This window comes from Mytilus edulis, chromosome 8, assembly GCF_963676685.1.
Source record: "Mytilus edulis chromosome 8, xbMytEdul2.2, whole genome shotgun sequence".
NCBI lineage: Eukaryota > Metazoa > Mollusca > Bivalvia > Mytilida > Mytilidae > Mytilus > Mytilus edulis.
This window is the reverse complement of record NC_092351.1, coordinates 1,675,299-1,690,097: the sequence shown is the minus strand read 5'-3', so window position 1 is coordinate 1,690,097 and position 14,799 is coordinate 1,675,299. Positions and strand designations below refer to the sequence as shown.

The 14,799-nt window shown below is 33.7% G+C and overlaps 1 protein-coding gene across 1 annotated transcript; it reads left to right on the top strand.

Moving 5' to 3' along the window:
- Nucleotides 1-459: 459 nt before the first annotated feature.
- On the top strand, nt 460-12,668 carry LOC139484591 (uncharacterized). The gene is made up of 4 exons (XM_071268365.1): nt 460-708; nt 7,649-7,753; nt 10,811-10,923; nt 12,387-12,668. Exons 1-4 carry the CDS (start codon nt 535-537, stop codon nt 12,502-12,504), a joined length of 510 nt encoding a protein of 169 aa, XP_071124466.1. The 5' UTR covers nt 460-534; the 3' UTR covers nt 12,505-12,668.
- The last annotated feature ends 2,131 nt before the right edge of the window (nt 12,669-14,799 follow it).

The window sequence follows — 14,799 nt, the reverse complement described above, 5'->3', positions numbered from 1 at the left end:
TCGGATATCTTTTTTAAAGATAGTTCTTGTTAGTTTTAGTTGTGTACAGTAAATCTTAAAAATAAATATTACTATACAAATCCTTGATAAGGCCTAGATACTTTTACCTTTTAATTGCGTAAATTATTTTATCAGTCCTTAAATATTTTAGATTTTATCCGTGTACAGCGAATCTAAATTTTTTATGTTATTTGTTGAAAACTTTTAGTGCACACAATATAAGTTTTAATTAACTCCCGTCTGCATAATATCCGTTGCGGAGGTGTTCCATAATTGGAAGTATCTACATGTAGAAGAAGAAGAAGAAGAAGAAGAGGAAGATTGCAAGACGGTCACTGGACGCGGACCTCACCGAAAACACCCTTCCAAACGCGGACCTCCACGAAATCTCCCAACTAATTTGCAATAAACTATACATTATTAAAAAATGTAGAACAGACTATACTTGCTTAGAACGCCATCTGTTGTCAATGAAACTGTAGACACGTGATACCGGCGAAATTTGTTCAACTTCCTTTTTCACTTTTCTGCCACATGGTTGCTACCCTCTTAGCCATTTTCTCACAATTTTCATCAGAAATGGCTGCCAACAACGAAAGATCTTTCATCATGGTTAAACCTGATGGTGTTCAAAGAGGGTTAACTGGCGAAATCATCAAAAGATTTAACAATAGAGGCTATAAACTGGTTGCATGTAAATTAGTTCAGGTGATATATTTTCCCAAAATGTCAAATGCATTAATTATAAAAAAAATATATTGTGTAGAGGTGAGTTCAATGTCAGCTCTCAGACTACATGAACACACTAACATATTACAGTTTAACTGTTTAATCCGTGGGATGACAAATACATCTATAAATATTTCTATTCAAGACAACTTGAAGGAATCGGCTTGAAGCCTTTCTGCGCAGGGTTCAAAGCCAAAAAATATAAATATAGCCTTACAACTCTTGAAATTCAAGACATAATTATTTAGAATAAGTTCAATTATTCAGGTGTAATGATAAGTCGTTATCCTAAGGCTAATTTTTTCTTATTTTTCTGTACACTTAGCTTTCATTTTTTATTACCATGCATTGTCAAGCTTGGTAACTCATAATTATTTGTCAGTAACTAAATGTACGATGCTGTCCCATACTGAACCTTCTGACCTTGTTTGTTTACATTTAAATTTCAATGGCGTCAAAATCACGTGATGTCAATTCGTTCTACCCAATCAAATTGCTCTACTGTCAATTAGGGGATTTTCCAGTCTACGGCAATTACGTTATTTCTTTGTGGGATATTGCTTCAAAATAGTTTGCAATAATTTTGGGTTTTATTCAACAGGAAAACTCTTTTTAGCCATCCCTTTTGACATCAGTGGAATTCTGTATGAATATTTATCTATAGTCATGATGGTCAGAATATCGATCTTTTTATAATGAATAAAAAGAAAATTCTATGAAAAATAAATGTTAATTATTTTTCATTAACCTACTCTATATTCCCGTACAAAATTATGGCATGGGCATCGTTTTTTTCAATTAGTTTTCCTTTTATTTGGTTGGGTTTTTTTCGCGGGAAAATCGCGAAAGACGTAAGGAGCATGTCATTTTAAAATTCCTAAAAATACGATTTGCTTGACCTGTATTGCCTGCCACAAGATTGATGACGCTGAATGGAATGTACACAAAGCAATGGAGGCCGGAAGTGGGATTTTGTGAAGTTCTAGAATGCTTTTAGACATTCGGAAGTCGGGATTGAAACGGGCATTAGAAATTTGGCATTTTTTAGCAATAATTGAGAACAACAATGAAAACTTACCTTCAGAAATGTTTTTTTATTCAAAAGTGCAGAAAAAACGTATTTTACATTGTTTTTCTACGCCGGAAGTAGCGTAGTGACGTCAATGCGGAGTTTCCCGGTGTGTTAAGTTCAAACACAAATACCTAACGAACTGACAAGATGAACGATTTTAGACTACGGTAGGATACCTAGTCCAAATAATTATGTCCCTCTTGAAAGGTTGTTTAGATTTTAATTCCCCTTGTCAGTGTCCGTACCAGTGGCTGATCCAGAGGTGGCGTAGAGGGCGCAAGCTGGCCCTTAGCTGGGAAACCGTAGCTCTTGGGTGATTATGCTATTTTACTATTTGCAGACCATAGAGCTACGGATTTTCCTTTTTCAAAATGGTTCAGGTCGCACTTATTTAACAGTTTAAAATAATTAATTTGTTTAATACCCTAAAAATATGTTTACCATCAATGCAAAGCTTGTCAATTTATATAGTTCGTTTCTTTAGAAATTGTTTTCCGTGACGTCACACGAGATTCAATATGGCTGAACAAAATAGGCGGAGAATGTATACAAATGGGAATAATTATATAATCAGTGATATTGTTTGCCTCAAATTACAGCCGAAATTCGGCCTTTTCCCCTAGAGAAAATTCCCAATTACTTAAAAAAATGGCTTAAAATTCCTCCCAAAAAGTTTAACATTTTCCCCAAACAGTGATGGCATTGGAAGTAATGTTTGTAAATATCGTATTCATGTTATTATTTTGATATTAGAAAGCACTTTTGAGATCCGGTTTTCTGATCAGAATCATCATGGTGTTTGTAACACATGTAGTTTTCAATGCATTAAGTATCATCATTGCTTCTGTTTCTTTCTCTCTCCGAAAAGTACCTTCCAGATTGAAAATGTCTGACAACCAAAATATACATGAAAAAAAACAGTGTAAAAAGACAGCAAAGCCATGAAATCATCAGTGATGGATTTAGAATAAAATATACAAATTTCCCAATTTCAATACAATTTATGCATTTTTCCCAATAAAAAACAGTAGAGGTAGTTTTGAAAAAAAACAACAATATCACTGATAATAGTGTTTAGGAAATGAATATTCAATCATAATTCGGTACGTTATATCCAAGAAAAATATCTAATGAAACGAACTATATAAATTGACAAGCTTTGCATTGACAGTAAACAATATCTTTTTGGGAAACAAGTGTGGCCTGAACCTGGGTCACAATTCCTAACGTTTTGAAATACACTGGGGTAAAGCTGATGACCGTAACTGCATTCACGGTCATCCCAAGATGTCGGATGAAAAATTAGGTCAGTTTCTGTATTGTCTGTTAAAGTGTTTCTATATCATTTTCTTTACAAATCATACATTGATACGATGTAAATTTATAAAAGAATCACTCGAAAATCACTAATTACTTCCGAGAAATGTGCATGAAACAGGAAATTCGATTTGAAAAAATCGTTAAGATGACCGTAAATCATAATCAAAATATTTTCAAGATGACCGTAACATAAAACAAGGATGACCGTGATTGGTAAAAAGATGACCGTAACTTGTAAAGGATGACCGTAATTTGTAAAGACTGACTGTAATTTATATAGGACGACCGTAACTTTTATAGGATGACCATCAATTCTAAGAAATATCCGTATTGTATTCAAAGCTTTTTTGTTGAGTTTTCGATCTCAATAGGGGCTCGGTTAGCGAATATAAATATGTTTCATAAATTTCTTTTTTTAAACTATAATATAATTGGCCATATTTAGGATTTATAACAATGATAGTAAATTGCATATTTCTTGTAAACAATGAAATATTTATTGATATCGACGTTAAAATTTTAACACAAATTTACAGCGATACGACGAAAATTTGAAGAAACATGAATGTGTCCCTAGTACACTGATGCCTCATCTACACTATCATTTTCTATGTTTAGTGGACTATGAAAATGGGACAAAACTGTAATTTGGCATTAGAATTAAAAAGATCATTCCATAGGGAAAATGTGTACAAAGTTTCAATTTTATTTAACTTGAAGCTGGACAAACGGACAAACAAACAGACGAACGGACGAATGTACGCACAGACCAGAAAAACATAATGCCAATAAATGGAGCATCAAAAACATTAATAATACATACGAATATTTGGTAATCGAGCCCATGTGGATGGGTCCAGAGGAAGCAGATTAAAATCTTAATTTGTCTTGATATATGCAGGCGGAAACACCTTTGAAATAGAACAAAAGAATCGAAGCTCTGTGTTTATCGAGAAAGCGTAATGTTTGATATAGTAACAAAATTTTAAAAAGTTAATAGAAACAAATAAAACGACAATTTTCTTATTTTAAAAACACCATTTGCATAAGTTTTCAATGTATCTATTACATAGTAATGCAAAATAATAAGATATCAAGTCGACGACATGGTTCTTATCGGGGCCTTATATAGCTGACTATGCGGTATGGGCCTTTGCTCATTGTTGAAGGCCTTACGGTTACCTATAGTTGTTAATGTTTGTGTCATTTTGGTCTTTTCTGGATAGCTGTTTCATTGGCAATAATACCACATCTTCTTTTTTATATATAGTATCTATAAGTTGGATGTAGAAAATGCATAACCTCCGATTTTTTTTTTATCACGGACGGAGAACATATCAATCTTTTAGTTCAGAAATTTTCGTGTCTGCCCTTCCATTATGTGAATCAAGAAAAAATTACCCAAAACAGGTAATGATTGTAACGAAAAGAGAAAAATCAAGTGCACCTTTTTATGTTAGGGCATGTTTGGGGTGTATATTTTGTCTTTAAAACGTACAAAACAAGAGTATTTTATATAGCATCTCGCTTCAGATTCTATCATTATTATATATCAAAGCTACAGGTTGACTTTATAACGTAAAAAAATGACAGTACGAAAAGATGAAATATATGGTTTTATTGAGATACAATGTACCTATCTAATGAATCACAAAAACAGAGTAGGTGTGTTCGAATAGCTATTTTTTCTAAAAGTACTTGACGACAGTCTTTTAGTTTGGATGATGAAAATGTGTGTGTGATAACTAGGGTTTATAATCTTCAACCACTGAAAATGTTTAGTCTGCCCTTCCACGAAATATTTAATTAGAATTTTTTTAAATGCTTAAGAATTTTCAAAAATTCCATCTGACATCCAAACAGACAATATTTTTAAGTTGAATCAATGCAGACAAGATCATTAACTAATGCTCATTAGCTAGTAGATACATTTGTATTTTAAAATATAACTGACATATAACGATCGATCGTAATGGTGCTATGTGGATAAATTTATCAGTTTTCAAGAGCAAAATTGGCAGAGCGTCATCCCTACAATGGCTTCCATTTCTACGACTGTGAGCATGAACTGGCGTAATGGGGAGATAATTTTGAAGAAGTAGAATCCCGACTGTATGAATAACATTTCTGTATATATACAAATTGACAACGTTCCGCCTTGTGATACGCTTTTCGTACAATACTATTTTAAGGATCTACTTTGCTGGAGCTCACCTTCACTAGTTTATTCGAATGATATTTTCAAAATATTTCTGTTATTTTATTTGCACGACAAAATGAAAGACGATATAATATCAATGGGTGTACATGCAATTTTTTGGCATTTTTAAAAATGTGTATTTATTATATGTCATTAAAAGGAATCCCAGAAACAAAAAAAATCTTTTGTCGAGCAGTTGAAGGCTGTGCACCGCATGTCTTTTGGCAAATTCATTTTAAAAATTGAACCCTCTAGCTAATGTAAAAAAGATACATATGGTTATCTTTGCATTTGAAGCACGTCTTATTTTCTTCTACCTATAGGATAAAACTTTCATATTAATATGTGTATACCAACACGATTAATCATTTGATACAAAAAGATAGTTATATAAATACGGATATTTCTAAGAATTGAGGGTCATCCTTTAAAAGTTACGGTCATCATTGACCAATTACGGTCATCTTAAAAGCAGTTACGGTCAGCCTTGTTATGAATCGCTGATTCTGTTACGGTCATCTCGATTGTGATTTACGGTCATCTTGGCGATTTTTTCAAATCGAATTTCCTGCTTTATGCACATTTCTCAGAAGTAATTAGTGATTTTCGAGTGATTCTTTTATAAATTTACATCGTTTCAATGTACGATTTGTAAAGAAAATGATATAGAAACACTTTAACAGACAATACAGAAACTGACCTAATTTTTTATCCGACATCTTGGGATGACCGTGAATGCAGTTACGGTCATCAGCTTTACCCCAGTGAAATAGGAAAAATTCGTAAAATAGTAAAAAATAGCATAAGGACCTAAGAGCTACGGTTGTGCATCTAGCCCGCCCTTTTTTTTGTAAAATTATTAATCCGCCTAGACTTCACGAAATTTGCCGTGTGTTTTATGTAACAATTCTTCACTTATAAAGATATTTTTCGCTCTAATTTACTGTTATGTATTATTGATTATGTCAAAGTTATGTGATTTGCTACGATGGAGATGACCAGTCCGTGGAAAAAAAACTCCCATTTGAAATTCAAATTACAGTAACACATTACTTAGGCTAAGGATGACAAGCATGACACCTTCAAAGCGACAAGTATTAAGCAAGAACGACGTATTGACTTCTTTTTCACAATTACACGCAACAGAAAGGTCTGTTCCGCTGAACTGATACACTGAATACTTTTTCAAGGCTCGACTGCAACATGCCTGCTGGGTTTGGCCTATATGTTTTCATGTGTCGACCATTATTCAAAACTTCATCGTCATTTCCGATTCATTCGTAGTCTTTGTTTGATTTAAACCCCACACTTCCCTTGTTAGCTGGAACATTTCAACCAAACATTTGGATAAAAATTGCTTGTTTGTCTTTCTTCGTGTCGGTCGTATTGTAAATTTCACTGAATAGCCGTATATCTTGTTCACAACAAGGAATCTGTATGGTTATGCTAACTAACCATACAACAAACCGAAATATTTCATGTCCATTATTTACTGACAAATCCCACATCAAATATATTAGATGGTACATAGCTGCTTTGGATCCATTCTATAATAGACAATTAATGAAGAGAATACAGCACCAAAAATGTCCACCCCTACACTTAACTAAAATGCATTTTACACTTATTTTTTTTTATTTTTTTTTTTTTTAGCAAAAACCTTATTCAAAGAAAACTGAAATTTTACACTCGCGAAAAAATAACCCGCTATACGGTAATAGGAATTTGGGTAGCGTCACTTTTACCATTTGTGACAGAGTTATGTCCCATTATAAAGTTTGGTATGGACACAATTCCTATTTATTGAATTGGGGAGGGGTGTCTTTTCTTTCACCAACAACAAACATGAATTGATGTTTGAATTGTTTTCTTTCGTTAACAGCTGTAAATTCCATATGTACAAAGAGTAAATCACTCCTAGGCTGCAGCTACAAAGCAAGTAATGGGATGGAATCATTGTCCTTACCGAGGGAACAGGACACAGGAGTTACATGTACATCCTCATATTTAGATAAAAGGCATAAATGTTGCCTGCCTTGCTAATAAGGGACCTCTCATTCTTACCTGGCCAATCTCCCATCATGATCCCTCAGTTGGTAAACATGGTACAGGCGACATAGTGGCTGCAATACCCTACGCTGCCGGCTACAGTCAAAAGGACTTGATTAATGAAAACAAAAAGAAATAGCAGTAAAATATGATGATTCAAATTCAACATAAATGCAAAAAGTTATTTGAAGAATAAGTTAATGATTTAGAGGAAGGCAATTGCAATAATTGTTATTAAAATTATGCATTCAAATAATTTGTAATATTTTATGTTTCAGCCATCCAAAGAATTTATGCAGAAGCACTATGCTGATTTATCTAGCAAACCTTTCTTCAATGGGTTGGTAGAATACATGTCCTCTTCTGGACCAGTGTGTGCTTGTGTAAGTCTTCTTTCATTGGTTTGGAGAATTATTTTATTATTGCAATGTCCCATACTGATTCTTTATGGTATGTACAATGTATAGAAGTTGTTTACCAAAAAGTTTGACTTTCAAATATGAGATTATTGTGCGGTAGAATTTGAAAATATTACAATGTATTATGTTGGTTTTAAACTCTTAAGAGATTTTTAACCGGATTTTTGTGACAAAAATGTCGGTTATTGATTTGGGGATGTACGGCGGGCGGGCGGCAATCAAATGTTGTCCGTGCATTAACTCATGAACCGTTCAACCAAAGCTTTTAAAATTTTAATATGTTATTACTGACAACTATACGAAGGTCAAGTTCAATAATGGCGATTTTGACTTTTACCTTTCAGGAGTTATGGTTCTTGAAAGGCGGCAATCAATTGTTGTCCGTGCATTAACTCATGAACCGTTCAACCAAAGCTTTTAAAATTTTAATATGTTATTACTGACAACTATATGGAGGTCAAGTTAAATAATGGCGATTTTGACTTTTACCGTTCAGGAGTTATGGTTCTTGAAAGATTGAAAAATGGAGTTTTCAGTCGTGTCCGTGCATTTACTCATGAACTGTTCTACCAAAGCTTCCCAAATTTTAATATGTTGTTACTGATGACAGAATGGAGGTCAAGTTCAATAATGACGATTTTGACTTTTACCGTTCAGGAGTTATGGTTCTTGAAAGATTGAAAAATGGAGTTTCCAGTCGTGTCCGTGCATTTATGCATGAACTGTTCTACCAAAGCTTCCGAAATTTTAATATGCTGTTACTGATGACAAAATGGAGGTCAAGTTCAATAATGACGATTTTGACTTTTACTGTTCAGGAGTTATGGTTCTTGAAAGATTGTAAAATGGCGTTTCCATTCACGTTGTTGCATTTACTCATGAACCATTCAATCTAAGCTTTTCAAATATTATTATTTCAAAATGTTGATACTGATGACACAGAGCTCCAGATAAGAATTCACATATTGGGTTTTTTACCCATCATTTTCTTATATAATTGGGTGATAAAGTTTTTTGATTGCATTATCAATTCCAATTCACCCCTCATGTTAATATCAAATTGGGTTTTTCACCACCAAGCTCCTTAATGTATTGGGTTTTTTCATCAACACAATATTGAATATTTAGGCAATATCAACCCCAGATTTTTTTTCCATCTTAAATATGTTTCTTTCTTTGTTTAGCTTTTTTATTTGGTTTAGGGTTAGGGTTATTTGCTAGCTGTTTTATTTGGTTTTTTGACTGAGAAGCAATTGTAGGTTTAATTTGTGTTCTGTTTCAAACCTTCTGCCAGTTTTGTATTTTCTCATATAAACTTTTAAAAAAACAGATGTGTATTCACAGGCACTCGTCTTATACCTTTACATAATAAATTCTGAGACCAGTGCCTGTGTGTGTATTCATTAATTAGCCGTAAATGAAAAAAAATAGTATATAAACTCTAATTATACTTGAATGTTTTTGTTTTATTCCAATTTTCATAAATCTGGGTTTAGTTGTCTTTTATTAGAACTTTTGGTTTCTGATGCTTTATCATGTCAAAATTAATTTGGCCTTTCACTTTTTCCAACTGATTTCGTTTTTGAGGAAACCCTGCTTTTATTAGCAATGTTCTCGTTAAGGTACGTACACACCCCGTGTGTTCGATGGACGCTTCCTAAAAACACTGGCTGAGTCTTGTTATCATCATAACTTTCCCTAAGCTTTTCAAAAGAAGCAGAAAACATGCTTCTATTCAATATTTTTACCGGACATTCACTTTTGTTTTAATTCAATGTATGTAATGATAAATCCCAAGCAATGCGAAAAAAATATGACTTCATGACACACGCTAATTGGATAAACGCCGAGAAGATCGAAATGTTTTCAAAAACACGTGTACCTATTGAGCAACGGAAAGCTCTAACAGGGACCCATTTCAGCTACTTGATGCAGGGATCTATTTTTAAAACGAAAGGAAATTTCCAATTATAAATATTATAAAAATAGTTTACGCGACCACTGTAAACAGATAAGGGTAAATAACGTAAATGGTAGCCAATAAAAGGGTTGAGAACTCATGGTTTTGGAATATAATTGGGTTTTCCTTTGAATTAATTGGGTTATTGAACCCTGCAATGGGCAATTGCATTGGGTTTTTTATTATTTGTATTGCGTGATCACGCAAATACGCACCTTATCTGGAGCTCTGTGACAAAATGGAGGTCAAATTTGATATTGATGATTTTCACTTTCACCATTCATCAGTAATGGTTCTTGTGATATTGCCAGGACACAAATAAATGTAAATAAATCCGGTTTGCTGTCGTTGTGACAGCCTCTTGTTATTTGGTTGTAATGCTTGTGTTTTAATCATGAAGACTATATATAGTACATGGGAATACGTTAGATACACACAAAAAAAACCTTGCCAGCTCAGGGTATTTGGTCAAATAATGTAACACTGGTCTGATATACTGTGGATTCATTTGTTTTTGTGGATAAAGGAAAACTTGTATGTTTGTGGATAATTAATTGTGTTGTTTTGCAGCGGTCTGCATACAAGCCTATAGAAAAATTGTCTCTCGTTAAACATTTAATTGTGTGGTGAACCTGTACCCACGAAAATTGGTATGCAACAAATAATAATAAATCCACAGTGTAAATGTTTCAGCCTTTAATCATTGTTGGTTGGAATCCTTTTTTTTTGGAACCAGTGGAAGTAATTAACAATGGCATTGGTCTTAGGTTTTGAATTTGGAAATTAGAAAAAAAAATGGTTTGGAAGCCAAATCTCAGAAGGCTAAATGGATTAAAGTAAAGACCTGAATGGACTTGAAGATTTCTGTAAATTCAAAAACAATTGCATGTATTTAGTATTGTGATGTTTGAAAAATGGACAAAAATGTGAGATTAACATGAATTATTACTCTGATTTCAGGAGTTCCTTTATATTGCAAGTACAATGTATGTAATCATTTACTTTATGTCCTGCACAAATTTTGTTTCTTCATTATAATCAGCTTTACTGTATTTCTACAGGTATTTGAAGGCAAAGATGTTGTGAAAACTGGACGTAAAATGTTGGGTGAAACAAATCCATTAGCCTCTGCTCCAGGAACAATTCGTGGAGATTATTGTGTTGATCTTGGAAGGTAGGTCACTAGGGAAACTTGTTAAGATCACATTCTGCTTCCAAATGTTAAAAGTTTGATAATAATTTAATATCATCAGTGTTGGAACTTGTAGAGGGGGAAAAGTTGGACAGCATACAATGTCCATACAAAATTTATAAAAAGATTGGAACCATGAAGTCAAAAGACATGTAAGAAGCTTGTCAAAGATGTTTGAAAAAGAAAAGCTCAGAAAATGATTAATTTGCTGGTACTCCTGTATTATATTAAAAGTTTCACATACACCTTTAAAAAATATGACCTTTTTCAGCATTAGAATATCATTGTGTATAATTATTGACTGAAGAAGTTGTAGAGGAATTTTGGTTTTTAATCGCCATTGTTGAAACTTTCCTTCTTTTACCAACATTTTTAACCGGATTTTTGTGACAAAAATGTTGGTTATTGAATTGGGGATGTACGGCGGGCGGGCAGCGATCAAATGTTGTCCGTGCATTAACTCATGAACCGTTCAACCAAAGCTTTTAAAATTTTGATATGTTGTTACTGGCAACTAAATGAAGGTCAAGTTCAATAATGGTGATTTTGACTTTTACCGTTCAGGAGTTATGGTTCTTGAAAGATTGAAAAATGGAGTTTGCAGTCGTGTCCGTGCATTTACGCATGAACTGTTCTACCAAAGCTTCACTAATTTTAATATGTTGTTACTGATGACAAAATAGAGGTCAAGTTCAATAATGGCGATTTTGACTTTTACTGTTCAGGAGATATGGTTCTTGAAAGATTGAAAAATGGTGTTTCCAGTCATGTCTGTGCATTTTCTCATGAACTATTAAACCAAAGCTTTTAAAATTTTTATATGTTGTTACTGATTACAAAATAGAGGTCAAGTTCAATAATGACGATTTTGACTTGTACCATTCAGGAGTTATGGTTCTTGAAAGATTGAAAAATGGTGTTTCCAGTCATGTCTGTGCATTTTCTCATGAACTATTAAACCAAAGCTTTTAAAATTTTTATATGTTGTTACTGATGACAAAATAGAGGTCAAGTTCAATAATGACGATTTTGACTTTTACCGTTCAGGAGTTATGGTTCTTGAAAGATTGTAAAATGGCGTTTCCATTCACGTTGTTGCATTTACTCATGAACCATTCAATCTAAGCTTTTCAAATTTTAATATGTTGATACTGATGACAAAATGGAGGTCAAATTTGATATTGACGATTTTCACTTTCACCATTCATCAGTAATGGTTCTTGTGATATTGCCAGGACACAAATAAATGTTAATAAATCCGGTTTGCTGTCATTGTGACAGCCTCTTGTGTTTTGTTTGTGACAAAAGTAACAGAATACAAGAAAAAAGGAATGCTTATCAACTTTCATTTCAGTAATACCCTTTATTAGACAATGAGGAGAAAAAAAGCCCTACTTGCTAAACATCTACTAAATATGTATTTCATATTAATTTCTTTCTTTCAGAAATATATGCCACGGTAGTGATGCAGTAGAAAGTGCCAAGAGAGAAATAGATCTGTGGTTCAAACCTGAGGAGGTCATCACTTATTCTCTTATTGAGGCACCCATGGTATACGAATGACTTTCCAAATTCTTAAGACAATAATCTCTCCTGTTTTACAGCAATTTATGTTTATGTCCTTTGTTTGATTGTATACATGCAGGACTGTGATATACATTCTACCCAGCTCCAATCATAGTGCTAATTTAACATCTTTAATGTCAGTAAAACTATATAAAACATCATGCTTGTGTTGTCAGTTCTTCAGCCTTAAATTACTACCGCATTGGCCTTAAGCTGTGGTATCATGTTTGCCTCAAGCGAGGGATTTTCCCGAGTTTGAGCTCCTCTCAGTCAAACCAGATTTAAAATTTGATGCTTCTGTTAAGAGCAAATACTGGTCTTCTCATAATGAATGTGTTCTGGTTTGGTGACATGTCTTCCTACTAACAGCCTCTATTTGAACCAGATAAAATTGAGAATGGAAATGAGGAATGTGTCAATGAGACAAACCGACCAAAGAGCAAAAGCCACTGATTGGTCTTCAACACAGCTAAAGAAATCCCAGACCCAAAGGCATGTTTCAGCTGGCCCCGAAATAAAAATAGTACATTAATATCAATTTCAATCAGCATTTCTGATTCTGATTATAGGTGCTATAAATGTATAAATAAAAATGAATGTTGTGAGAATGCACATATTTACAAAATGTTATTGTCTAACTCTTGCCCAGCATGTTAGAGATGCATTATGTTAGCAAGCTTCCAGTGTCCCGTCTCACTTTCATGTGAAAATGTCTATATCTCAGATACTACAAGCAATAGGTCTACTTTAGTTGGTGTATAGAATGATTGTTGGGGGTATATGTCCAACTGGCAGGTGTCATCTGACCATGACCTCATTTTCATAGTTCAGTGGTTCTAGTTAAGTTTTTAGCTCACCTGGCCCAAAGGGCCAAGTGAGCTTTTCTCATCACTTGGCGTCCGTCGTCGTCCTGCATTAACTTTTACAAAAATCTTCTCCTCTGAAAGTACTGGGCCAAATTTAACCAAACTTGGCCACAATCATTATTGGGGTATCTAGTTTTAAAAATGTGTCCAGTGACCCAGCCAACCAACCAAGATGGCTGCCATGGCTAAAAATAGAACATAGGGGTAAAATGCAGTTTTTGGCTTATAACTCAAAAACCAAAGCATTTAGAGCAAATCTGACAGGAAGTAAATTTGTTCATCAGGTCAAGATCTATCTGCCCTGAAATTTTCAGATGAATCGGACATTCCGTTGTTGGTAATTGCTGCCCCTGAAATGGTAATTTTAAGGAAATTTTGCTGCTTTTGGTTATTATCTTGAATATTATTATAGATAGAGATAAACTGTAAACAGCAATAATGTACAGCAAAGTAAGAACTAAAAATAAGTCAGTTTGACCAAAATAGTCAATTGACCCCCTAAGGAGTTATTGCCCTTCGTAGTCAATTTTAAACAATTTTCTTAAAATTTGAAGATTTTCAATAACATTTTCCACAGAATGTACTGTTATAGATAGAGATAATTGTAAGCAGCAAGAATGTTTAGTAAAGTAAGATCTACAAACACATCACCAAAACACAATTTTGTCATGAATCCATCTGTCCATTGTTTAATATTCACATAGACCAAGGTGAGCGACACGGGCTCTTTAGAGCCTCTAGTTTGTTTTGGTCTTTTTCTAACACTATATGCAATAGGTCAACTATATTCGGTGTATGGAAATTTTGATGATGTTCATGTTATTCTTGTAGGTTTTATTTGACCTTGATCTCATTTTCATGGTTCATTGCTCAGTGTTGAGTTTTAATACTATATTATATGGTATATTGGTATCACGTTTCAACAGTTTAGGAACAAGGGGTCAAAATATGTATTTTTATAATTTCCAGACAATAACTTGTGTGTAAGTGTATGGATCTTTCTGAAATTATACCACAAGGTTCCATTCCAAAAAAAAAGGAAGGTAAGGAATGATTTGGGGGTTATGGCCTAAACTGTTTTAGGAATTGGGGACCAAAAAACAATACTTTTCTAAGACTTTGTATATATTTTTGGAAAATGTTTTGTGCTGTATTTAGACCCTTCTACAACGAAATTTGTTTTACATGCACACGCATAAAAATCGCGGTTTTTATCCAACGCAGTCATAGGTTTGAACGTAGTTTTCAATTTAGACTTGAATATGCTTGGCTGTGCTTCTTTATTTTGTTTATTGATGAAGACTGAATAAAGCTCCTACATGTCGTTTGGTTTTCTTAGTCGTTGGGTTGCATTACTAATTGCCTAATTTTTATGAATAGGAATGACACACGCTCCTTGGTGTGGATCAATTGGATTAACTTTATA

Coding starts and splice junctions, on each gene's coding strand:
- LOC139484591 (XM_071268365.1), top strand. CDS start 535: ATGGTTGCTACCCTCTTAGCCATTTTCTCACAATTTTCATCAGAAATG. Junction 709..7,648: donor TTGCATGTAAATTAGTTCAG/GTGATATATTTT, acceptor TTTATGTTTCAG/CCATCCAAAGAATTTATGCA. Junction 7,754..10,810: donor CTGGACCAGTGTGTGCTTGT/GTAAGTCTTCTT, acceptor GTATTTCTACAG/GTATTTGAAGGCAAAGATGT.